Source organism: Aythya ferina (assembly GCF_964211825.1).
Source record: "Aythya ferina genome assembly, chromosome: 23".
Classification (NCBI taxonomy): Eukaryota; Metazoa; Chordata; class Aves; order Anseriformes; family Anatidae; genus Aythya; species Aythya ferina.
In genome coordinates, this window is record NC_140321.1 from 6192428 (window position 1) to 6216178 (window position 23751).

Genomic DNA, 23751 nt, shown 5'->3' on the forward strand with positions numbered 1-23751 from the left:
CAGCGTGGGTGAAATCGACTGGGAAGCATATGCTTGGGTGATACCTGCCTGCAGCTTGTGCTATCACACCTGTACTTTTAACACGGAGACTAAAATAGAAAGTGGAGTTGTTAACTATACCAGGAAAGCCAGGAACAGCAAAATAAACAGGGAAAAAGCTGCAGACTGCAGGGCCCGTCAGTACAGGATTGCTGGCGTTCATGCAAAGGGGCAGAAGTCATGGAAAGTTCTCTGGGAAACAAACTCACCAGGAAACAATCCCGTTATATAAGTCCACAGACTGGCTACTACCGCACCCATGCAGCTTTCAGAGGGCCATTTCTCATTTACTGACAGCAGAGAATCGTACACCATAAAGATTTTTTTTCAACTTTGGCTCTGCTGACCTACAATTTTTTGCAGAATATATATTCCCCTCAGATACCAAGTAGTGCATTAGATTACATCCAAAAAAGACACCAGAATGCTGGCCTACGGGAAAAAAAATGATGAGTTTGATACGAAGCATCAGGACTCAGCATTGGAAGATGTCCCTCTAATTCTTCGGGAGGGAACCTCTCTAATTTGGGGCACATAACCTAAGGTTTTCAAAAAAAAAAAAATAAAAAAGCCCATAAAGTCACACCTGCTTCAACTGTTCACCTTTACTGGCTTGCAAAATCGTACTTGATTTACATGACTTTCAATTCGCAGGCAGTTCTTGTTCCTGGGATACAGAAATGAAATAGTTTGGCTCTCGACTTCTATTTCAGTCTTGCACCGAATTTGCGTTTCTGCTCGAGTTTCTTTGGGTTCATCATATTAAAGCACTCTGTGAGGTTATTAGTGTGCCAAAATTACATACATCAGCTATTTCTGGGTTAGGTCAAGGCTGAATGCAAGCGTTACTTTTTAAAAACGAAAAAAAATGGAACAAGAATGCATCTTCTGGAACATCTGAGAGCGCTGGCTGCTTTTTGGTAGCATCAACGTTTTTAGGTGGGCTTCACGCTGCCATTACAGTACGTAACATCTGCAAGTTTGCAACTGCTATGAATAAACCGTGGGTGAAACTGTGAGCAGTTGCATGTCTCAGCCTCTGGTTACCCGGAGATGTTTATGGCTATCTGTATGACTCACTGCTTAACGAGTGTTTGCGTTACCAAAGGATGCAGAGGTCTCTGTCAAGCATGAGGCCCCATCGTGTTAAGAATTGTACGCGTACAGGGAGAGAGTCACTGCCCCAGAGAACTCGCAGCATAAACAGAATAAGGGAAACAAGCGTGGAGGGGCTGGCTGTCACACAGCAGAGCAGCGTGGCCAATAAAACACTTACCCTCTTGTCTCTCTGTCCAGAGATCTGCAAACTAAATGACGCTGTCTCCCTCTGTACTTGCACAAATCAAAAGGGCAACTGGCATTGTGCAAAACACGATGCTCCCAAACGACATTTCTTTAATGATCTTAAATGAAGGAAATGGTCTTTAAATTAAGACAGAAATAGGAAGAGCCTTGCGGTGAGCTAACAAACACCACTGCTCAGGGAAGTGTGTGGGGGTTTGATTATCTAGTCGTCAGGCATCTCAAACAGAACATCTCGATTTGTTTGTTTATAAGCTAAGAATGCGGAGTCCCAAGCTATGATCACCAACACATCAGACTCACTCTTAACAGCACCCGAGCCTCTCTGCAGCTTACCCAGAGTCCAAAGAACTTTTTCTCCTCTTCGTTCCATTGAGTTACGCAGAAAAGCAGACTGTCTGCTGTCAGAAATTGCATCAAAGACTCAAAATGGTTGAGCAATGCACTGAACTTCAGACGCTGTTTATTGAACTTGAAGGACTTTGCAGCCCCATGTCATGGCATAGCACAAGAAGCAAGGGGAAATGGTCATGGAAGCGGAGAAGAAAAGGCTGAAAATCTAAGGCTATCACTGTCAGGACAAATCCTTCCTTCTTACAAGAACTTCAGGTTGCCATGTGCTATCCCAGTTTTGGATGACATATTTAAGCTGCCAGCATCTGGCACCAACCTCATGGTAGCCTCCTGGGTACAATCAGCTCTCAAGTGAACATACAATACAGGCGACCTCGAAACCATCCAACTCAGAGGCTGCTACAGTCCCAATCCTTAACACACCAGGCGCAAAGACAGGTTCAAAATTAGTCCCTTGCAACAGAAAGTACCAGCTTCACTTAAATGAAGCTGCAGGAGAGCATATACAATAAAATAAAAATGAAAAGGCACAAACATGAGCAGAGAACATGCTTTATTGAGAAGTAGATACAAGAATAGCACATTCTACCACATCATGGGAACAGGGTTTAGCTTCTGCACGAGAATGGCCTTCTTCCCTACTCCACAAGAGATCTACTTTGTTGGATAGTTTTATGAGTATCTGGAGTTAGTTACAATACAAGAGCAAAGGGCATGAAACAGCAAAATTCAGTAATGCCCACAAAGTATACATCATGTACTGATGATCTTTTTTTTTCTCCTTTTCCTTTTTCTTCTTTTTTTCTTTTTTTTCTTTTTTCTTTTTTTTTAAAGGGAGGCAGAGAAAGGCAGACAACCATCAGAAGGGCAATAGAGAACTTTTCCACATAAGGATGGGTGAGTGGTTAACAGGAAATGGCTCCTACCTACTGGTACACTGCAAGTGCTTCACTTCAGTCACCATTCAGTGAGAAAGCACTGGAAGTTCAAAGGAAATTGGCACTACGTGATGCTGCCATCATCTGCTTCACATCTGTGTCCCCCCACTTTTAATCCCATTGGAGCCATATAGCAAACTTGTGGCACAAGGACAGTGGTTATACTTGAAAGCCATTGTACAATAGTTTCTTCCAGTGGTGCTGATGGGACAGAGGAAGTCAAAGCTTTTTTGTTTTACACAGACAAACAAGGATGCACTGTCAGAGAAGCAAACCATCCACGTAGCTTACTGGAGCTGCCGCTGATGCACAGAACGTACACTGTAGGCAATCCAACAACTGACAATATTTGTGTTTCAGAGTTTCTGTGGCTGTTTGGACAAGGCTATCAAATATCTATCTATAGTTAAGATTTTATTTCTTCAGTCTAGAGGAAAAAATCCTCTCCAGTAGGAAGAGAAGTTATGACTCAAGGAAGACCATTCTGGGAAAAAAAATATCTCCAGTGAAATATACTGAAAGGGGCTATTTCTGTGTAAAGGAACCCACCAACTCTAAAAGAGAAACCAGGAAAGCAGCAACGTGTAATGAAAGAGGTCTCTCCAACAGATGTGGTACTGTGGTAGCTCCAGGAGGCCCTACCAAGAGCAACTCCATGAAGCAGGTGACTGTGATGTTCTCAGACACTTAGCCTTGACTCCTTTGGGGTTAACATTAACAATCACACCACTCAGTTACAAGATATGTAAGCTTCTGACTGCACAATATTAACTATGTGAAGACCTGCTATATCATATGGAAAACACTGCTGAAAGAGGTGACGTGTTACCTTACAAAAACTATCTGATATAAGGAATGGAACAGTCCCTCAGGCAGGGCTAGTTAAAATGCTGAAGTCAGTGTAATTGCAGCTTGTTAGAAAACCAGACTTCCCCCAAACAAGCACTATTAGACCTTGTTCAAAAGCCACAGAAGTTATCTCCGTTACGTACAAAGCAAGGAACCTGAAGGAGGAAACAACCAGATTACAGGACACAACACAACCTCATTGGAATAAGAACGCGAGGGTAAGACCAGTGACTGGACAGGTACAGTACCAGATATCAGAACTCCTTGGGCCAGTGCTGCTAGGAGCTTTGTTTGGGTCCTATACAGATCCAATCCTTGCAACCTCATTGAGGCCGAAACATAAAGTTCCTCAGAACTAGCGTCTGTGGTGTGCACAAAAGATCTGGGCCAGAACAGTACCAAGGGGAACTGATCTTTCGGGAGGGTACTGTACCAGCCAATCACAACAGCAACAGATACAACAGAGATCCCTAGGGTATTTCCTACTGCTGGGGTTCACTGGCTTCAGGAGTGACAGGCAGTTAAGTTCCCTTAGGAGGGGTCCATTTCAAACAGCTGGGATCCATTATCTTATTGCTGTTGGATCTTTTTGCCTCTTTGGCTATCCATTCATCAATCAGATCCTAGGGAAGAGAGCAAGAAAGGGGGGGTTAAAAACAAACAGTCCATGCTGGAGAATTATCCACGGTACAGCACCAAACATCAAAGTCCAGAAATCTGAAGATTTGGGGGAGTAGCCCATTCACTAACTGCTGAGCATGACAAAAATACCAACTCTTTCTAGAAGCACTTCCAATCACACTGATAAAGCTACTGGTAGCTACAAAGCAAAGTCTCAGGGAAGGGGAAGGGAATGAGAGAAACTGTTGTATATTCTGGGATGTATAAACCACTTGTCTCATTTCTAATGAGGATGCAAACGTGACACATTCAGGATTCCATGAATTCAGCTCAGTACTGTCTCATACATTTGCCCAGTAAAGGGTTGGCATGATGAGGAGCACGATGGGAATGTTGATCCATTGCTCCCCTAAAAGCTGCTTACAATGAGTAATGTTATTCCATACAGAAAAAAATAGTACAGTTGGTGCAGCGTGTTTCTACACTACTAAAGAATAATGCTCCATGCCCATGCTTTATTTTATTAGTTACTACATTTCAGAATTACAGTGCTCCCCCACTAGAATCAAAAGGCTGGGAAACCCATCACAAAACAAACAAAACGCTGATTCCACTTCATGTGAATGCAACAGCTAAATGTAAAGAAAGGAGCGCAGAAGGAGCCATCAGAAATCTTACCTGTCTTTTTAGGACCAGGTGTTTTCCCTTCCAGTACTTCAGCATCTGAAGTGCCTGCAGTGTACTAACAATGTCGACGGGGTTTACAGCGGTCTCCTGGCTGATTTCTGCAAACCAGTATCAGAGGATGTTAGAATAGAAACAGATTCCACTGCAATGCCCTATAATAGATTTCAACTACGAGTCTTAGGCAATGCCTTTTGAGGTGATACACACAAAATGCCTTGCTAAGGAGCGTTAACATGCAGTGTTATTGCTGCTGCCTGACTTGCACCCTTTGACCATCCTGGTTATCTGCTTCACCACTTGTCTGTGGTCATTTTGCTCCAGAGGACTGATCGATTACAAATAGCTTGAGGAAACACAAGTTTTGGATACAAGCCACGCAGAGCTGTAGAGAAACAGCCCAGCTCACCCCAAAACTGAGGAATAATCAGTCAGTGGGGAATAATCAGTTGAAACAGAATGTTGTAATGAATTAGTGATACTGCTTTCAGGATCCAAGTTAGTATGCTGCAACCCTCTCTAAGAAGGCATAGCAGCTTTTTCAGAACAACCTTGATATTGCTATGAAATGCAGCATATTCCTAGGGACCGTTTTGAATATAAAAATGCCATTAAAAGAAGTTAAAATAATCTTAGCTTTTATCTAAAATGTTTGAAAGCCACTGGGTTTGTGGCCAACTGGGTAGCCAGTTTTCTTTCTAAAATTAATATTCTAATCTGGAGCTGTATGACGTTCTTTACTGATCCTTTTCCAAAAATGTTTTTTAAAAGAAGAAGCCAGTACACAGTTTCAAAACTCTGCAAGTTGGCTTACTGTTAATGGTGTCAGGACTGGAAAGGAGCCATCCCCAAATACAGGAACATTCCACTCACTGTGCTGCTACACAAACACCTTTATCAATGCATGACCTACCTCACATTTGAGGAAAATGAGGATGCACTGGTATGCTACTGAACCAACCCACAACAAGTTTGTTCAGGTTGAAAACATACCTTTTATAGAGATCTCTTTTCCTTGGAAATTATGCAGGTAACGAAGCAGAACTTCCTTCCAGTAACTACGGTAGCTGATGAGACCCAGATCAGACAGAGGACGTTCTGGAGAGCCAACTTTTTCTTCTACTTTAGAAAGCAAATAGCCTGTAAAGGAAAGAAAAGTTGTTTGTGCTTCCTAAACTACTTTATCCTGACTGTTACCCTCCTCAGCACAAGCAGAGATGGGGTATAATGACAACTGCTCAAAAGTAGCCAGACACGTTAGATTTTTGGTGAAGCTGTCATACTGGACAGAATGTTCCCAGAATTTTTCTCTTTATACTTACTGAAGTCAATGAGCATTTTGCCGTAACCTTGCCTCATGTACTGAGGCATTGTCAGGATACAAGAAACATTGTAGTTGAGAAAAGAATTCTTCTCCTAGAACCAAGAACACAGAGAATAGGTTAACAGATCTAGATCTGCACCTACAATTGGGTATATCTGAATCCCAACAGATGGAACAAGCCTGTGCAACTGATACAATACAGGAGAAAGGATCAATGGGAGGAAAACCTCCCTAAAAACAAGTAACGTGATTATCCTTCAGCTACCAGCCTAGCTTAGCATCTTACTTTATTAGCCATTGGGTGTTTGGTGCAGAATTTTAAGCTTGGGATGGCAGCCACGGAGCTGTACCTGAGAAGGAGCCAGTAACACTCTCAGTTATTGACACTTGGGATTAAACAAAGAGATTGCCTATTTTTTTAGGCAGGCAATGTGACTGAGCAAACAGGGCACAGAATAGAGTCCAGAAAATTGCCTTGGACACTCTAAGCTTAGCCAGTGACTTTCTTGGGGGATCTGTTTAAGGTACTTGAACTTCTCAGCTTCTCCATCTAAGAATTTTTATTCCTCCAAGTACTTTGTAAGAAACAAACACGGTGACTAATACTTTTTTTAGATGTATTTTTCCTCTACATCTTTTTAGATTTTGTTTAAACATTACTTTTGCCTACATTTAAGACACCACTATGCTTACAGGTGACAATAGTTTATCTGAGCTGATTTTTTTACTAGTAATGCCAAAAGATGTTACAGCAAAGCACCTTCAGTCCCTGCAGAGAACAGTAGGAACAACTCACATGGAGCAGGTTTGAAACTTTATCTTCTCCTGGAAGCAACAAATCCTGAGACCTCAAAAACTTGCAGAAGAGATGCAGTACCGATAACCTGTGTCCTAAACCTCATGCTAGTGATCTAGGATAATAAGTACATATGAAGATTTTTTCCAAACTAACCTTGGAGAAATATCCTATCAGGTGACAGCCAGTGTTGTCAGCTTCTGTCATGACATAGAACAGGAAGGGTTCAACATCATAATACAGTGTTTTATGGTCCAAGAAAAGTTTTGCCAGCAGACACAGGTTTTGACAGTAGATCTAGAAGCAAAAGGAGAGTAGGATACACCTGTTTATTATGGCAGAACATGCCGAGCGTGGAGAAAAACAGACATACAAGGGAAATGAGAAGAAAGTTCTGAATCATCTGAGAAATAACAGTCTAATAGAGCAGCTGGGCTGGGAAACAATTCCATTTATGATGAAACTTGGTAAGCCTAGCTTCTGGAGGGTGGGAATTTGTTTGTGATATTAATCTCTGAATGTTCAAAACATCACATCCTCAGTGAAGGGGAGCAAAGGTTGCATCTCTGCTTGCTTGTACTGTGTTGTATTTATTCCAGCCTTCAAGGTCATCTGCGGTAAATACAAAAGACTCCTCCCAACTTCCAGCAATGCAAAAGTTAGCTTTTTTTTTTTTTTACCCTCTGAAGCCTTCAAGACTGAACACAGCTAGAAACAGGGCACAAGTGCAGGGCTTCTACCTAGAGTCTGTAACCACTGGTTCAGCGCAGGTTCTGCCTTTCAACTGAGGGTTAAGGAGGCCACCCCCAGTAAACAGCTCTGAGGAATAACCACAAAGAGCATGCAGACAAAATGACTGCCAGAATTGCAAAACTGGACAGATCCGACTGTAGCAGCCTTTCTTCCATTAGAGAGAAAGGGCCATTTGCATCCCGTTTCTCTACAGGAAAAGCACGGCACATTTGAAAGATGGACTCCACAATCAAGAATGGCTTATTATTGCAATTAGTTACCTTGTTCTTTTTCCCATCAACTTCAAAAACTGAAATGGAGCCTTTGCGGTAGATTTCATCACCCGGTGGATGTTTCCAAACACATTTTGCCTATGACAAGTAAACAAAATCAGGGTGACACTACTATTTTAAGGACAGAAAAGGTTACAACAGCTACTGGATATACCAGGAAACACACAGACTTTTTAGCTATGATTAAAAAAAAATAATTCCAGGTCCCTTTTCTGTTCTGTAATCCACTAAATGGGACAGAAATCAAGCCTGCATCTAGAAAAAGCAGCCTTTCCTTCAAAATTACATAGAATCTTCTCACCTCCTGAAGTGAAGAACTGAACTAACATGAGTAATGATGTTTAAAAATGCTCACAGCTGATTTAAAGCTCAGGAATCACATCTACCCCAAACCTTACCATGTGTCTGCGCAGTATTGTCTGGCTCTTCATGTATTTGAGACAGAATTCACACATGTAGAGACGGCCCAGGCGGGCGTACTCCTCTGGGTAGGGAGAATGATACCACGTGTCCAGTTCGTAACGGCCAAAAGCAATTGTTTTAATCATATTGCTGCCTTCTGTGATCTGGCCCTGGAGCCGCAACTTTTCCTATGAATGAAATAAATGGATGGCTATTACAAAAAAAAAAAAAGATTTAAAAGGATGTTGAGAGGAAGGGGCCCTGTTTATTTCCCTCAGGGAGATCCTTCACTTCAAGTCTTCTAAATTTAAGCAAACTCTGTCTGAGCCCTCTCCATGGGCAGTACTTACTGAACCTTCCTTTCATCAGAAAACACCTTTTCTCAGAACTTAGCAGCATACTAACACTGGGATCCTACTCTTTCTATTACCAAAGCAACGTAACCTGCATGCCACTTCATACTTCCTCCATCATCTGCAGGGAGAGGGATACAGCCTAATGCCCTGCCTTAAGATATCCCAAATGCAGTTGTTACCAGTAAGCATTAAAATATGTCTTAGTTCATTTCTGGAGATGGAAGGTAGCTTTGAAAAGCACCTACAGAAACAATGTAAGTTGAACTCCAATAGGGCTTTTGTCTTTTGTTTTTAATCACTTTTTAGCTATTGTTTCAGCAGGTGAAGCTATCTGCTCTCTCACTGAAAAGAAACACCTCTTAAATAAGACTGTTACTAATTATTGCTCTTACAAGGCACTGTAGCATTTGTCTGAAGATTTTCAGCTCCAGCTGTTCTTTCAGCAAACCCTCTGAATGACTTCACTTCAGCGTTAGCCCTAGCCTGACTTTGCTGACTTGGCTGGGCTGCAGAAGTTCTTATAAGAAAAGCACCTACCTGCACAAGTACCACAAACCCCAGAAAACATTCACATTTCTGAACAAATACATTTGCTATGAGACATATTATGACTTAGGACTCTCACCAGGTCCTCAGATGCCCGTGCTTGTGCTCTTCGGAAAAGCTCAAGGTCATATTCACTAGTCAGGTTTTCAAGTAGAGGTTCCCTAGTATTGCCATAGGTTTGTCTGTGCTCCTGGAACAACAAAACAATAAGAGTTTTTGCCACCGTATTGCAACTCAGCTGTTGAATCTTGCAGCTTTTCCAGCTGAGGATGTTGCAGGATGACTGCAAAAGCCAAACTCTCACTTAGTGGTCTCATTCCAGGCAGGAAGGAATCAAAGAATAAAACTGCTGCTTTTACCATGTATTTTTCTTTTTGCTCCTTGCTTAATCCTGAGTTCCTCTTCTTCCTGAGCTCAGCTACTTTCTCTTTGTACCGAAGCTGTCTCTCGGTTGGTGCCTGAAATAAAACAAAACAAAAGAGGTTGAAAGCTTCTTTAGGCTTCATCCACTTCAAACATTTTCCTGCACCTTCTCACCCTAAAGAACCTCTGCCCTGGCTTCTATTTGACCGCGTTTGTTGTCTCTGAACCAAACCTGCACACATGAGAAAGCACTTCAAGTACAACACAAGAATGTAAACCAGTAAATTTTATTTCCTTCTGTGGCCTGCATTTGCCAACGCACCTCAGTCCCACAAGACAGGGTGCATTCCTTATGCACTGATTAATCATGTGGAAAGCTCAAAGCTGACTCATGAAATCATCTTGACTCAAGCTCAAGTCTCGTGAGCTGAGAAACGTAATTCCCTTTGGTTATATCCTCTTTGATTTAGTCAGAGGAAAATGGTAGTTTACAGTTCTGCAGAAATTCTCTTGTCATACACATCAAAGCACTCAGAAAAGATCATCCTGAGAACATTTCCAGCCTCCTTTGTAATATTACTGGCCGATGCCATTTCTCGGCTCTCACTAGCTGTTCCAGTCTCTCATTGAAGGGATAAAATAAATTTCCCCCGCTGAAACAAATTGGAGATGGCAAATGGGAGTGTCAGGACTCAGCACAATAGCTTATCCGACAAGTGAAGAAGGGAGATCAAGTTAAAGTCTTTGTCACTGGAAACCACAAGCTGAGGTTTTTCCAGTTTGATCTAAGCAGCCTTACCTGGTGTCTGGTGGCATGCCTGTTGTTGTCATCCTGCCGATGGGCCAGCATCCTCTCCTCAATCTGTTTATCTCGGCTCTGTGCTCGCACCTGGAAATCAAAACTCATCTGTCAATACTGCAGCAAACGACTATCCAAGCTTCCATCTTTTCTATTTCTCTGGTTTCCATTTCTCCATTTCCAAGTCTCGACATTTTGTTCCATAAAAGCATAAGGAAGATAAAACAGAAGACTTGGTTACCTTGCACTCATCTGCTGAGAGATTATGATACAGTGGGCATCCTGATATGGAGAAGTGTCGCTCGTGTTTTCCAGTTAGGTGGCCTGCAAAGAATCAGAAATAAAAGCTTTTACCACATGATCGTAAAGAGGTTTAAAAAGTATCACAGATGGCCAGATAATGCATACAAGCTTCTCGGGGAGATACTCAGTTTATTACCGGTGTGGTAGGAGGAAAACATTTCATGGTTCATTGGACAAGCTTTAAGAACAAAGAAAGAAAATCCTTTTCACACTAACTGCATTTCATGCAAGCACCCAGATCTATTAAACAACTGCATTCATTTGTTTATGAAAACCTGCTTTTGTCAGAGACCAGAACCCTGCCTGTAAAACTCTGCATTTTCTTTCCTCCCACACCTGTGCTCACACTCCTGACTTGCTCTTTATCCCATCATCTCCCAAACATTCCCATCGAGACAACTCCTCCAGGAAGAATATACCTGCTGATATGCTCCACATCCCTTCTCTATACCCACTTCTCAGTAATGTTGCCGATCCTAACTAAGTGCATATTGTAAAATTGTATAACTCAACTGAGGGGGACTTTGAATATCACCGCAGGAAAGCAAAAATCAACAAATTAATCCTGGAGCTGAAATTACCTAAAGAGTTACAACCAGGAGTGGGACATTTCATGTTGAAATTGTAGCTTTCATGGAAGCGGCGGCGCTTAGGGCGGTGAGACAGGTCACTTCCAGAATCCTTCATGGACATGTCCTTGGCAATGCTCTCATCATGGGATACATTTGGACTGGAGATATCAATATCAGACTCTGAGGAAGGGGCATTCCCGGTGGGGGTACGAGGTGGAGACTCATCGTGATCCGCTGCATTTTTAGTGTCTGAATAAGGATCAAGATGTTACAAATTGGTCTGAAAGAAAGCTTTCAAAAAAATACGTAAAGCAACTCTGGACAGCTGTCTCAAAGCCTCTACCCTCAGGATATTACACTGTGCCCACATAGAACGGATTCACGTACTCTTTCCAACAGCATTCTGCAAACTCTCGACACCTCACTGCACCCTACGTACCTCTGTCAGAGAAGTCAACCACTTGCTCAGTTTCTGATCCAGATGAACGAGTCTGCCGGAGTGGGTATTTCTTTGGAGTCACAGGAGTGGGCTGCTGCTGGCTGCGAGTTACCCTCCTCGTAGAATAGACAGGCTCTTCTGCTCCAAATGACGGTGGATTACGAACCGGGCTGGAATCTAATTTCATGGAAATACCATAATTACATCTACAATAACCACTGTAATTCAGTGAATTGCCTCACACGTGCTCTGAGGTCTGTAATACTAACATCTGACAGCTGGGTGTCAACACAGACTCGTATCCTACTACTGTGTGTTAGCAAAAAGATAGGTCTCTGTTGGCTCTGTTCTTCTGAGCGTACAACTCAGACACTTGTACAAACACTGAGGAATCTGGAATTAGATCCACTTTCTCTGGATGCAATTACTTAATTAGCTAGTAATTACAAAATGACTCCCATTTGCAAAGCTAATAACAGTTAGCTTAGATAAGAACTATCAGCATTTAAACAACCCTTGAGAACATCAAAGCTGCTTTTGGTGCGGAGCTATATTTGGGACCCCATTTATGGTTTTGTAAACCTATACTGCTCAGCCTGTAAAACTGAATATTTGGAATGAAAATATTGCTTTCATACCCTAGCAATATCACAAACATCCCATATGCTAAAACACCTTTCCTCTTGTTTTTAAAGCCTAGCCACCGGATGACTGCGCACATCTATTTCTTACCTGCAAGAAAATCTGTCACAAACCAGATTATTTGACAAAGTGTATACACAAAGCAACGGAACAAACTTATCTAAGGTCATTTCCTCCCCTTATGCCTCCATATGGCAGCTTATTTATTAACCGACAGGAAATGGCTCCACTAAAACTAAAATTGAGGAGATGGACACATTCAATGCTTCCTCGTACACTCTGGATGCCACAGTAGAAGCGTAAAAAATAATGATCAATACATTAATTACAGTTTATTGCAAAGTAGCATCAGCAAGTCACGAGAATGCATCTATCTCCCTTGCTGTACAGACAACCCCCCCCACAAAACAAAACAAAACAAAACTAACACTTAACCTTAAGCACAAATCCATCGAGCTTTTCTATGGTAACAATTTGACTAATTAGCTGGAAAGTAATTACAGTTCTCAGCCAAATTAGGCAGAGCTGGCAGCAGAATGAAGGGGTTTGATTCCCACCTCCTTTAAGCAGATAGCTTGACTTTTTGAAGAGGATAGGATTTGATTTCTCCCACCAGTGGGAGCGCTACATCAGGTACAAAATCCAAGTGTTTAAGCTACAAAGCTCAGGAAGGTGGCACACACCAAGCCTCCTGCCACTCCTGTGTTTAAGGCAACGAATCATTCACCTTGAGAGCTTTGGCTGAGCCTGGCCGAGGAGCGGGTTACGCGGGCAGAGCGCCGCGACGTGCCATCGCTTTCCGAGCTGTCTGTGTGCTCCGGGTCGGTGGAGAAATCCGAGTCTTCCGTCCCGTCGGAGCTACTGCCTGCGTTCCTCTACAACACCACAGAGCCAGCCGTTAGCACAAAGGCACTGAAATCTCTACGCTGTATTTATGCTACGAGGACGCACAGAAATAAGACACAGCTCGATGCTGAGTAGGTGAAGTCACCGAGCCCGGGGGTGTTCAAGGTTGGACGTGGCGCTTGGGGACATGGTTCAGGGGGTGACATTGGTGGTAAGGGATGGTTGGACGAGGTGATGGTGGGCGACTTTTCCAACCTTAATGATTTTGTTTTTTTATGAGGTATTTAAACTAATATACGCCAAGGGTTTTCCTCCAGAGGCAATATTTTTGTGTAACACACACTGACAGGCAACGCCTGACGCAATAACAGGTTGCTGAAAACGGATGAAGTGAAAACCCCCAAAACAACACACGACTTTATTTAAAGCAAAAAGTAAATGGAACTTGAAGGGCGGACAGGACGCGTTGTTGCCTCACGCTGCCAAGCCAACAGCGCTCCCACAGCAGCTGCTGCCCAAAGCAACCGAGGACGAAGCCCAGCGGCAGCAGGTGCTGGAATAAACAGCGCTGGGCTCCCCGGGGACAGCAGGAGGAGTCGGGGAAGGCAGCGGGGGACGGGGAAGGCGGCGCCGGGCACACGGCGGCGCCCGCCTCGCCTCAGGGCCCCGGGCGGGCCGCAGCCTCCCCTCAGCCCAGCCGCGGCGCGAGCGCGGCCCCCGCGCCGCTTTGTTTTGCGCCCAGCCGAGCCTCGCCGGCCCCGGCCAATCAGAACGCGCGCGGGAGGGAGCCGAAGGGAGAGCTGGCCAATGGGGATTCAGAGAGGGAAAAGGCGGGGCGGAGGGGTATGATTGACGCGGGCCGGCAGCCAATCGGCTCGAGGCTCGCTGCCACACACATCCAGCCGGGGGGGCGGAGTGGGATGGGGGAAGGGAGGAACAAGGCACGCGCGGGGAGGTGACCGTTGGGGGCGTAGATGGGCAGCCGTGAAGACCAACCAGCGGCTAGCCCGGCAAGACAGCCCAACCAATACGCGGCCAGCTCTCCAACCGCCTGTCCAATGGGAAAAGCCAGGAGGCGGACCGCGCTACAGGCGGGGGGGAGGGAATCGGTAACCGTTGGGGGCGATGAGTGACGGCTACAGCGACCAATCAGCGCCCGGCGGGCCCCTGCGGCAGCCATTCAGGGAGCGAGGGGGGCGGGCGCTGGGGGGTGAAGGCCGCTATTTTCCCCCCGGTTTTGTGCCCGTGAGAAGCAGCTGAAGGGGGGCAGGGAGCTGGGGGTTGCCGCAGCCCGGGCCGGTCGCTTGGCCGCCGGTCGCCTCCCCGGTCCCCCGGCCGCGCTCACCTTCCTGCGCGGCATCCTCGGCGGGGGCGGGGGCAGCGAGGTTGCTTGGTCCCCGGCGCCCCCAGGCCGTGAAGCGGCGTTCGCCGCCGTGTTAGCGCCGGCGGGCTCCGTGGTGACAGCCGCGTCTCCCGTCCTCCGGCACGGCTGCTCCGGCGGCGCCAGCCCGCTCCCGCCGCCAGCCCCTGTTCCCTGCTCGGTCCCTCACGCTTCCGCCGGGACACGGTCCACACCCCCCCGTCACGTGACCCTGAGCCAGCCTCACGCCAGCGGGCGCCGCCATCTTAGCTGCGGGCAGGCGTCCCGGCGGCGCCGTTGGGGGTGAAGCCACCGGTGGCCATTTTGGTTCCGGGCGCTTCGGCGGCGGCCATGTTGAGTGCGGGCACGAAGCCGGCGGGCTGCCCAGAGGGGAGCGGAGCGGCTCTTTTCCCTAGGCAGCCATCTTAGCTGCGGGCAAACTGCGCCTTCCCGCGGCGGCCATCTTAGGGCCGGGCAGCGGCGGGGCCTTCTCGCTTCCCGGAGCCGTTTGGAGGCGGCCGGCGGTGAGTCCCGGGGGCTGCTCGGGCTGGGGGGGCGGTGAGGGGACCCTGGGGGCTGCCCCGCTGCCGGGAGCGGCCTCCCCGAGGCCCCGGTTCCTCACAGCGTCGACCCGGCCGGCCCCGCTTCCCTGGGCGGGCCCCTCAGGGGCGGGCTGCCCCCGGCTCCCCTCCCCTCACGGGGGGGCTGTGGCCGTCAGGGCGAATTTTGTACCCTCCAAGCGCTCTGTGGGGAGCTGCTTTTGGGGAAGGGTCGCCTGCGAGCCCTTTCCTGGGTTGTAGCTGAGGCAGGAGTTGCTTGAGGGTGATATATCCATGATACGAGTGCAAGAACTGGGGTAAAAATAAGGGTGTTTAGTCAAACGGTTGATTTATTTGCAACTGTGGTTAGCTCTGCTCTACAGATTGTGAAATAATCGGGGCCTAATCCTGTAATCCTTGTGGTTACACATCCTCATTCGTGCAAGCGGTCCCACAGCATTTCACAGAATTATAGGTTGGAAGAGACCTCAAGATCATCGAGTCCAACCTCTGACCTAACACTAACAGACCTCCACTAAACCATATCGCTAAGCTCTCCATCGAAACGTCTTTTAAAGACCTCCAGGGATGGTGATTTCTTTCACACCAAGCTGTCATTGCTCCTAGGTGTGGCTGATCTCCCAGGAGATGTTGGAAGGGAAACCTGGAGAAGAAACCGAGATAAAAGCTCCCTGCTTCTGCCCAAGCAGAGGAGAATGGGGAGCAGCGTGTGTGGTAGGTGAAGTGGGAACGTTTGTGTTTGTTGCAAATAAACGTATATGCAAGATAAAAACGGTGCACACAAAGCACGTGAAAACTTCAGGAAGGGGAACAGCTCGTTTGTATGTTGCAAACCGATGAAGGGCTCTAGTGGAAATGTGGGGCAGTCAGGAGCAACGAAAAAGGTTTTAAAGGTCTTACAAATTATATCTTCATCTTTTTTCTTCTTGCATTAAGTAGAATCTATCTTTGTGAGAAAAAATTACAATTAGCTTAAAAGGTGGCTTTAACGTAATGTGTTTGCACCTTGCAAGTACCTAAATTCAACTGCAGGATGAAAAAGAGTAAATAATATGATGACTACGTAAAAAGTTCCACATTACCATATCCCACTGAAACAGTTACCTGTCAGCGATAGCTGAAGGGTTCCTCTTTTGAAAACTGTGTGTCGTATGAGGGCTGCTGCACTTAATTGTTAAAACTTTAAGAGCCAGCCCAAACTTAGGAGGCTTCTGGTAGAAATGAAAATCTGCATTTTTAAACTGGATTTAGTGTGTGGAGGATGTGCAGAGACCTCGACCACGTGCCAACGATTAGTATCGAAGGTGTTCCATTACCAGCATTTGTCAGAGCTGAAATTTTAGGTCTGTTTTGGGGGAGAACACGAAGAGATGGGAAACGAGAGGCTGCCTGTGCCTGCAGGTGCCTTCTGCGTTTGGCTTCGCCACTAGATGTCAGTGCATGAAACCGCTTCACCCTGAGCGAGTGAAATTGGGAATTGGTTTGTAAAGAGAAGGAATGATACCTTCAGGGTGCAAAATCAGCGTAGCCCCTGCTCATACGTATCTCCACCGGAGGTAAACCCCCTCAGTAAGGTTGTAAAGCTGCACTCAGTCTCGTAACTGTCCACATTTTCCAAGTAGGGAATGAGGAATTTCTTGGTGTGACACCTAAAGATTAAAGTTTAGCATGTGCTTGATGTCTTGAAATGTCACGTTAAACGACACAAAAAAGTGAGTTTTGTTTTTTTAAATCCTAGGTTCTTGTATATATATGTGTAAGTGTGTGTATATATGTGTACATATTCTAAATTGCTGCTGCTGTCAGCAGAGTTAGCTACCAAAAAATCCAGCTAAATCTGTTGAAGCCTGTCTAGGTCTTTATCCTCACCAAAACTCATTGAAAGTGAAGTGTTCTGTTTAAACAGAAGGATCTCTTGCTGAATCTTAAAAAAAACATAGGAGATTAAAAGGGAATTTCCACACACACACACAAGTCTCCATAAACAGATATGGGCATCAAGAGGTTGAAATTAGACTTAAAATCCATTTTACTCCCTGGGTTTCCACTTGCTCTGGAGACATGGCATTGAGGGATCTGCCTGAGGGATCTTAATGTGGCCATCGCTTACGGTAGTGGTAACAGAAAGTAAGTTTGTTTATGTAGGAATTAGGAAGCAGAATAAATGCTTGTAAATTACGTCAGGTGTTTCAGCTGCTTAAGTGCTTTATAAATGTTAAAGCAATCACTTTAATTGCCTCGTGCATTATTTGTTATGCTGCATTCCTACAGGGTTACTTTACCAGCTTAAGCATGTTTTAAGGCAAGTAGGACAAGCACCAGATGTTTTTATAGCAGATTTTCATTAACGTGCTGTATTTCATCAAATCTTACTTGCTTTTAGGCACCATCTCAGTCCAGCCCTGGGGGCTAGAGTTTCGGAAAGACTGGGGTAATGTTTCAGTGCTGCAATGATCCAGAGCGTTGTTACACAGATTGGAAGATCCAGGACGGCTGCTTCACTGCACTTTCACGTCTTCTGAAGGTGAGTTCAGGTGACTTTCACCTGGTTGGGGTTCCAGCTTAATTCCTTTCAGCGTGTGGCTTTTAGATGTGGAAGGTCAGGGCAGCAGAGCAGCAGCAGAGAACCTGTGGGTCCAAGAAACTTGAAGAATTTCTGATCCCAATTTGATGTGGCTCAACGTCTGTATTGAAGTGGGTTGCTGTCTCTCACAAGGGCCCTTTTACTGCACTTGAGGCCTCGCTGCTGGTTGTATTTTTGGACAGGTCCCTGAGCAGCCTGATCTGTGTTGGCCCTGCTTTAGAGCAGGGGTTGGAGCCTAAATTATTTTCTCGCTAGCCGAGGAGCTGGAATTTGGTTCTTGACTGGATTAAACAACATCTAGTCGGTGATGTGCAAACGAGTTCAATGCTTATAGGTGTATCCAAATGGTATGAGGTGCAAAGACAGAATTTAATGGGGTAGAAAATCAGCTGGGGGGCCTGGGCTGGCAGCGAGTGCAGCCTTACATATTTTCTGAGCCTTGGCTTGTTCAGAGCTGAGAGGCCAGCTCTCCACTGGGCCCTAGTACACGGCCAGAAGCAAACCCAACAGCAACAAATGTGTTTAATGCAGACAATAGTAGTGCTGATGTTAGTCTAGGCTGTTGGATTTATTTTGGGATTGGCAGGGTATTTGTTTCTTACTCCCGTGCGAATAAAAATATGCACCAGCTGTTGTACATGAAGAGGAGCCCAGTTTGGAGGCAGTTCAGCAACCAGTTGAGGACTAACCCTTGCTACTGCTCTCATGCCCTGATCTTTGATAAAACAGGAGAGAACAGGTTCCTGGTAAGCTGTGTGTGTTTGGGGTGGGTGGTTTTGTTTTTTTTAAGCCTGGTTTAGATTTGAATGGATACTGACTGGTGGTATAAATAACCCCAGAAACCCCTTTAGGAAGAAACGCAGCCATGTATCACGCATTGAGCCAAATGTCTTACACCTCCAGCTAGCTGTGTTCTCTACAGGAGTGTTTCAGTTGACTTGAACAGGATCTGTGTGCTCACTCTTTCCCCAGGGGCTCTGGCATGCAGACATCTGAGAGGAGTCTGGGTTTTCTGGCAGCAGGAGCAAGGTCAAGCCAGTTTGGCCTACATCATTTTTATTTTTTTTTTTTAATTGTAATGGAAAAAGGATCCAGTCTGAGCCTTGCTGAAAACAGAAGTTTTTCACTTAGTTACAGCTGAGTGCAGCCACACTTCCTGGCTCCCTCCCTCCCCTGGGTCTCGTAGCATAATCTAATTATTAAATAATTGCAATAAAAGTACATTTTGCCCTGGCAAAATAGGGCTGACTAAAGCCTGTTGGTAGGACAGATATTTTTATGCCATCCTTGCCCCGTTCCTGCCAAAATAAGAGTTTTTTTTTTTTTTGGATTCTCTTGTCAGCTTTTGGATTTGTGATCTGATCTTTTGAAACATTCCTTCCAGTCTAGGCAGTGCTCTCCAACTGCCTGGCACTGCTGTTAATGCCTTTCTTCCTAATCAATGAAGCCCACTTCCAAGCATGCTTCCTTAAAGGAAAACTCTGCTCAGGTTGTTCAGTCCAATGACACAAACTTTCACGGGTGTAAAAATAAAACCTGTTTGTCACAAAGAATCCCGCTGGGTGGGAAGCGAAGGTAAAACTAATCCCTTTTGGCATTTCTGGGACTGTCCTGCAGGCAGTTCTTGCCTGAAAACCGACAGTGGTGCCATGGACAAGCAGCTGCAGGCACTTTGTAGCTCAGTTTCTAGCTGACATAAATGCCTTGGTTGTAGTAAGGACCTTGAGGATATTAACAACAGCTTGTATATGTGTATAGTGGGGGCAGAATTTGGCTCTACTTGCTCCTCTAATTAAAAAGTAGTCCCAAATTGCCATCTTCTGGGTCTCAGGCAGTTGCCTGCAGCAGTGGAGGCAGAGGTTACGTGCTGAGGATGTGCCTCGTGCTTGGATCCAAGGTGCAAATAGGATGCAGGTGGCAGGAACCCAGCATCACCCCACGCTAAAGGGTGGAGTATCCTTGGAGGTTGTGCTCGAGGTTGAGCAAACGAGGAGCAGGAGAAGATCATAGTGGGAGAAGGGGGAGCTGAGTAGAAGTAAGAAAAGATTTTGGAGAGTGAGAAGCTACTGCCAGGTAGGTACGTGGAATGACACCGTTCCCAGGATGCTCTGGTTAACTGTGGTACCAAATGTGCCCTCAGTTTGGCAAGAACTCTGTTCACTCAGCTTTATCTTTCCCTTAGTTTGTTAAGGGACTGCCTACCAGCCCAGCTCCGTGCCTTAAAACTGAAGGAGCTAAAGAAATGCCACGCTGAAGATAAACTGCTGGAGGAAGCGTATCCTGGGCTGGGATCGGCAGCTTTTATCGGTTTTTATTATTTATTCCTCTAGCTAGAAAAAAAGTATAGGCAAATAATAATGCTTGGGATGTGCAAGGTTGCTGATTTCAGGAGCTCGTGTCCTGTTTGAGGTGCAGTGCAGCAAAATGGCTGTTCTTGGGGTAAGGTTTCTGTGCCAGCTGGAACTACTGACTTCCTTTAAAACTCCTGCTTTTGTAATTATTCATGGCAAAAAGTTGTTTCTTCCCGTATGAACTTCTGGCGTGCTGCGCCCTGAGGTGAGCCAAGTAGGTTATTTTCCTCAGCGTCTGAATTTTTTCCTAATTACCTGGTGCCAGTTGTTGCCCACGCAGTTTTCTGTACCCGGGCTTCAGAATTCACCCCTGCCACGTTCTGGAGAGGTTCAGCAACGCTTCTTAAGGCGCTTGTCTTGGGACTGCCTGGTATCTATGAGAGGAATGTTCCTGTGCCAAGCGCAGCCCTTTATGGAAATGCTTTTTTTTCCTATATCACGTCTCTAACACTTTCTCATCAAACTGGGTCTCAGGAAATAAAGGTAATGCTGTGTGGCCGAGCTGTGCTTTGCTGGACAGTAGCTGATGGGTGAAGTAGGGCTCTAATTGCTGACAATTTGCTGTGCCAGCGAAGGAACCATGGGCTGGCCTGTCCCGAGAACATACAGCTTCTCCTGCTGCTCTTTAACACGCCTTTTACACACGTTCTCCTGAGCAAGCTGTCAGTCCTCCGGGGTAACTTCTTACATTCAATGCAGCCCGTGTTAATCTTGGAGATGAAATCTCTGGTGTTGGATAATTCCCGAATCTGGGTGGTTGGGAACGGGAGGAGAGAAAAGGTCATCTTATCTTTTAGGGTGGGATAAGTGGGATCTGCCAGCAGAGATCACGAGTCCTGGTGTTAATGCCAGCTCCTGCATGGCTTGGCACAAAGCTGGGGTTGCTCTGAGTGCCTTCAACGCTACCAGTGGTGTAGAAGCAATCTGGAAATCCTGCCCCTTAGCCGCTGGAAGCGTGTGATAAAAGGATCCCGACCCAGATAATAAATGTCATCCCTGCTGTGTCTGTTTTCCAGCAGGACGAGCTTCAGGGTCCCAGCAGCAGGATGACGAGACGCCCGCTGTAGTGGCTGGAAGGAAGGCGAGCAGCAGCAGAGGATGCTGAAGGTACGAGATGCTTTGTTACAGCTCTCCCTGCAGGAGACAGCACTGCTGATGGTGTTTGTTTAAACGAGGGCTGCTCAGGGGTTGTGCTGTTCAGGAGTTGTGCGTGCTTTCCCCCTTCCACATCGAATAGTCAGCACTGGCCCAGCTCGCTCCCCTTCGCCTCCTCGGTCTCACTGCCATGCTCTGTTTGGATGTTGGCAGCAGTGATTCCTTTCAAGTGTATTCTTCCTTGCTGGTTTATCGATGATTCATGCTTTTAGAGGCTTCCAGCCTTTCCATGACTTAGTGAAAACGATCCATTTCGTAACGTCTCCTTACTCTTAGCAGGGCTTCTGCTACGCTCCCAAAACTCCCACTGGTTTTTCACTGCGAGCATGACCAGACTGTGAAATAGCTCGGCTGGTCTGCTGAATAATCTGTTGGTCTCTTAATAAGTGGCAGTTTTATTTCTCTCACTCCTTAGAGCTATTTTGTCTCCAAACATTTGAGTGCAGAAACTGTCAGGCAGTGCAACGCAGCCCCCTTTTTTGGGGAGTGGGAGGCAGACAGGCAGGCATTTTACTGCACAGTTTGGAGTGAGAGGAATTTTGTTGAAGGACAATGAGGGAAAGCCGAGCTTGTGGGCTCGATGACCCTTTGATCTTCCATGTTCATGCTCAGCTGATCAGGACTTTAAATCTGAGCTCTGCCTACCTCCTACCCATAGCAAACAGCCAGAAATGTGATCTCATTTAGGACTTGAGCACTGCACCAGAGTGGCAGGGCTGCGGTGACACCTGCTCAGCCTTCCACATTTCCTCTTTGCTTGTTGTTTCCTCCAGTGACACCGACAGAAGGCTGAAGAATGGCAGGCAGCCGTGGCCTAGGGTGTGCTTGGAGGGGTGAAGGGGCAAAGGGGAGATATTCTCCTGCGTGCAAGAGCAGGCAACCATGTCACGTTACAAGGCAGCGTTCTGGAGCACACTGAATTGGCTGCTCCATCACCAGGAGGTAATTCTGAAGCTTTGTGGTGTTTGGTGGTGGTGGTGAAACAAATGACTGGCTTTCTGGGCTCCAGATACTGAGGGTAGTTAAGGTAGGGCAGCCTTAACTGTCCTCTCCTGTCAGGTTACAGAAACTGCGGCGGCAGAAGCAACGGGAGTGAGCAGAGGCGGTGTGATAAGGAGCTGGAGCCTTGACCTGCAGCCTTGGAGCAGCTGTAAGAGGTTGTGTTGCTTCTCTGCTGCACATCATTAAGGATCCTTAATTACGGGGAGATGGCTGTGCTGTGTAGGCATGAGAATAGCCTGCAGGAAGGTAGGAACTTGAATTTTATGAACTCCAGTGCTGCGGTGGTTGAGGATGGATCCAGAAGGGCTCAGTGCAGCTGAGACAGACTTGGCTGGCTGATAACACGCAGCTCATCTGAGCCAGCGTGGCTGCAGCCCAACTGATAGGGAACAGCTGGGGATTTTGTGCCTCTTCTTACACAACAAAGCAAAATGGGGAGGTTAAACCTGGAGGGAAGCATTTAGGGGAAAGCAAAACTTGGACTTGAGGCAGAGCGGTGCTTAGCTCAGCCATGCTGAGCCACTTGAATGTTTGTTTTCAGTTTTCCTTGTGTTATTTATAGTGTGAGAGAGGCTCAGAAGAACCAGAGGCACAGCTGCGTGACCTCCTGTGTGCTCAAACCCATGGGTGCAGGGCAGTGAATGTTCCTGGTTTCTTCCAGCTGTGGGTGTTGGGTTCAAACTGCGGTGCCACAAAAAGGGTAGCAAAGAAACCGAAAGGTGAATTTGAATTTCTGGGCTGGAAGGACCCCCTCTGAAGGGATCCTAGGGTAGAAAAAAGCCGAGCTACTGGCCTGACAGTGAAAAAGGAATCTATCTTGGGCATTTATCGGACTTTTTCACTGCATTTTATGTTCTTTTGAACACCTGTATGTTGGTAGACACCCCTTTGTTTCTCTTCGTGAATTCTTTCTTCACCTTGGTGAAGAAATTGCTGGTACATGAGGACCTGAAGCAGCTGATGACACAAGTTCGAGAAAATGGACAAAAGACTCTGATTACTGCCCATCATGATGCAGAAGAAATACATCGAGTGGTGCAAAGAGTAAAGAGAGACGAGAGACACCGTTGGTGGGACACTTTGGATGGTCACCAGCTGCCACGGGAATCTTCAAGATGCTTCACCCTGTTATTGTCCTGTTAACACTCACTGTATTATGTTTTATACTGGCAGTTTGTACGTTAAACTCTGGTTGATGATGAAACGTTAGCATCCATACACAGTGTACATACACTCAATAAACCTCATCCCGAGGATGTATATGATATCCCCAACATGTTCCAACTGTTGTGAAGTTTGAGTGCCTACAGTCACGGGGTGGATTACGTGGTGTAATTGCCTGAGGTAACTAGGGAAATAAAATAGTCGCATTTTAAGGAAAATGTGCAGCGTTGAAGAGGCTTCCAGGGTAGGGCAGAGCAGTGTTACCTGAGCATTCCCTGGGCTTCCAACCTTAAATGCTGTCATGCTGGGGAAACCTGGTGTGCGACCCCTAAGGAACAGTACAGAGCATGGAATGGAGATGCTCAAGTCACGTCA

At 46.1% G+C, this 23751-nt stretch overlaps 1 protein-coding gene and 1 long non-coding RNA gene across 3 annotated transcripts; one reads left to right on the forward strand and one right to left on the reverse strand.

Annotated features, from left to right (window-relative positions):
* Positions 1–2231: 2231 nt before the first annotated feature.
* On the reverse strand, positions 2232–14731 carry KAT7 (lysine acetyltransferase 7). Its single transcript, XM_084496447.1, has 15 exons — positions 14546–14731; positions 13082–13229; positions 11713–11889; positions 11283–11522; positions 10640–10722; positions 10399–10488; positions 9596–9694; positions 9316–9426; positions 8331–8522; positions 7921–8010; positions 7064–7204; positions 6110–6203; positions 5781–5927; positions 4782–4888; positions 2232–4105 (listed from the first exon to the last, which is right to left on the reverse strand). Exons 1-15 carry the CDS (start codon positions 14558–14560, stop codon positions 4004–4006), a joined length of 1836 nt encoding a protein of 611 aa, XP_084352573.1. The 5' UTR covers positions 14561–14731; the 3' UTR covers positions 2232–4003.
* A 6-nt stretch (positions 14732–14737) lies between these two features.
* LOC311422923 lies at positions 14738–23486 on the forward strand. 2 transcript variants are annotated; one of them, XR_014685532.1, is made up of 6 exons: positions 14738–15084; positions 15727–15834; positions 17504–17644; positions 21072–21162; positions 21984–22152; positions 22270–23486. It is a non-coding gene; the product is annotated as an uncharacterized lncRNA (long non-coding RNA). The 2 variants fall into 2 exon arrangements; XR_014685533.1 differs by having other exon boundaries at positions 21075–21162.
* Positions 23487–23751: the final 265 nt, after the last annotated feature.

Bases quoted from the DNA above. Each gene is read 5' to 3' on its own strand.
- KAT7 (XM_084496447.1), bottom strand. The intron at 8,523-9,315 runs GTGAGAGTCCTA...TTTCATTCATAG, and splicing joins CACGGGCATCTGAGGACCTG to GAAAAGTTGCGGCTCCAGGG. The intron at 8,011-8,330 runs GTAAGGTTTGGG...TACTTGTCATAG, and splicing joins CAATACTGCGCAGACACATG to GCAAAATGTGTTTGGAAACA.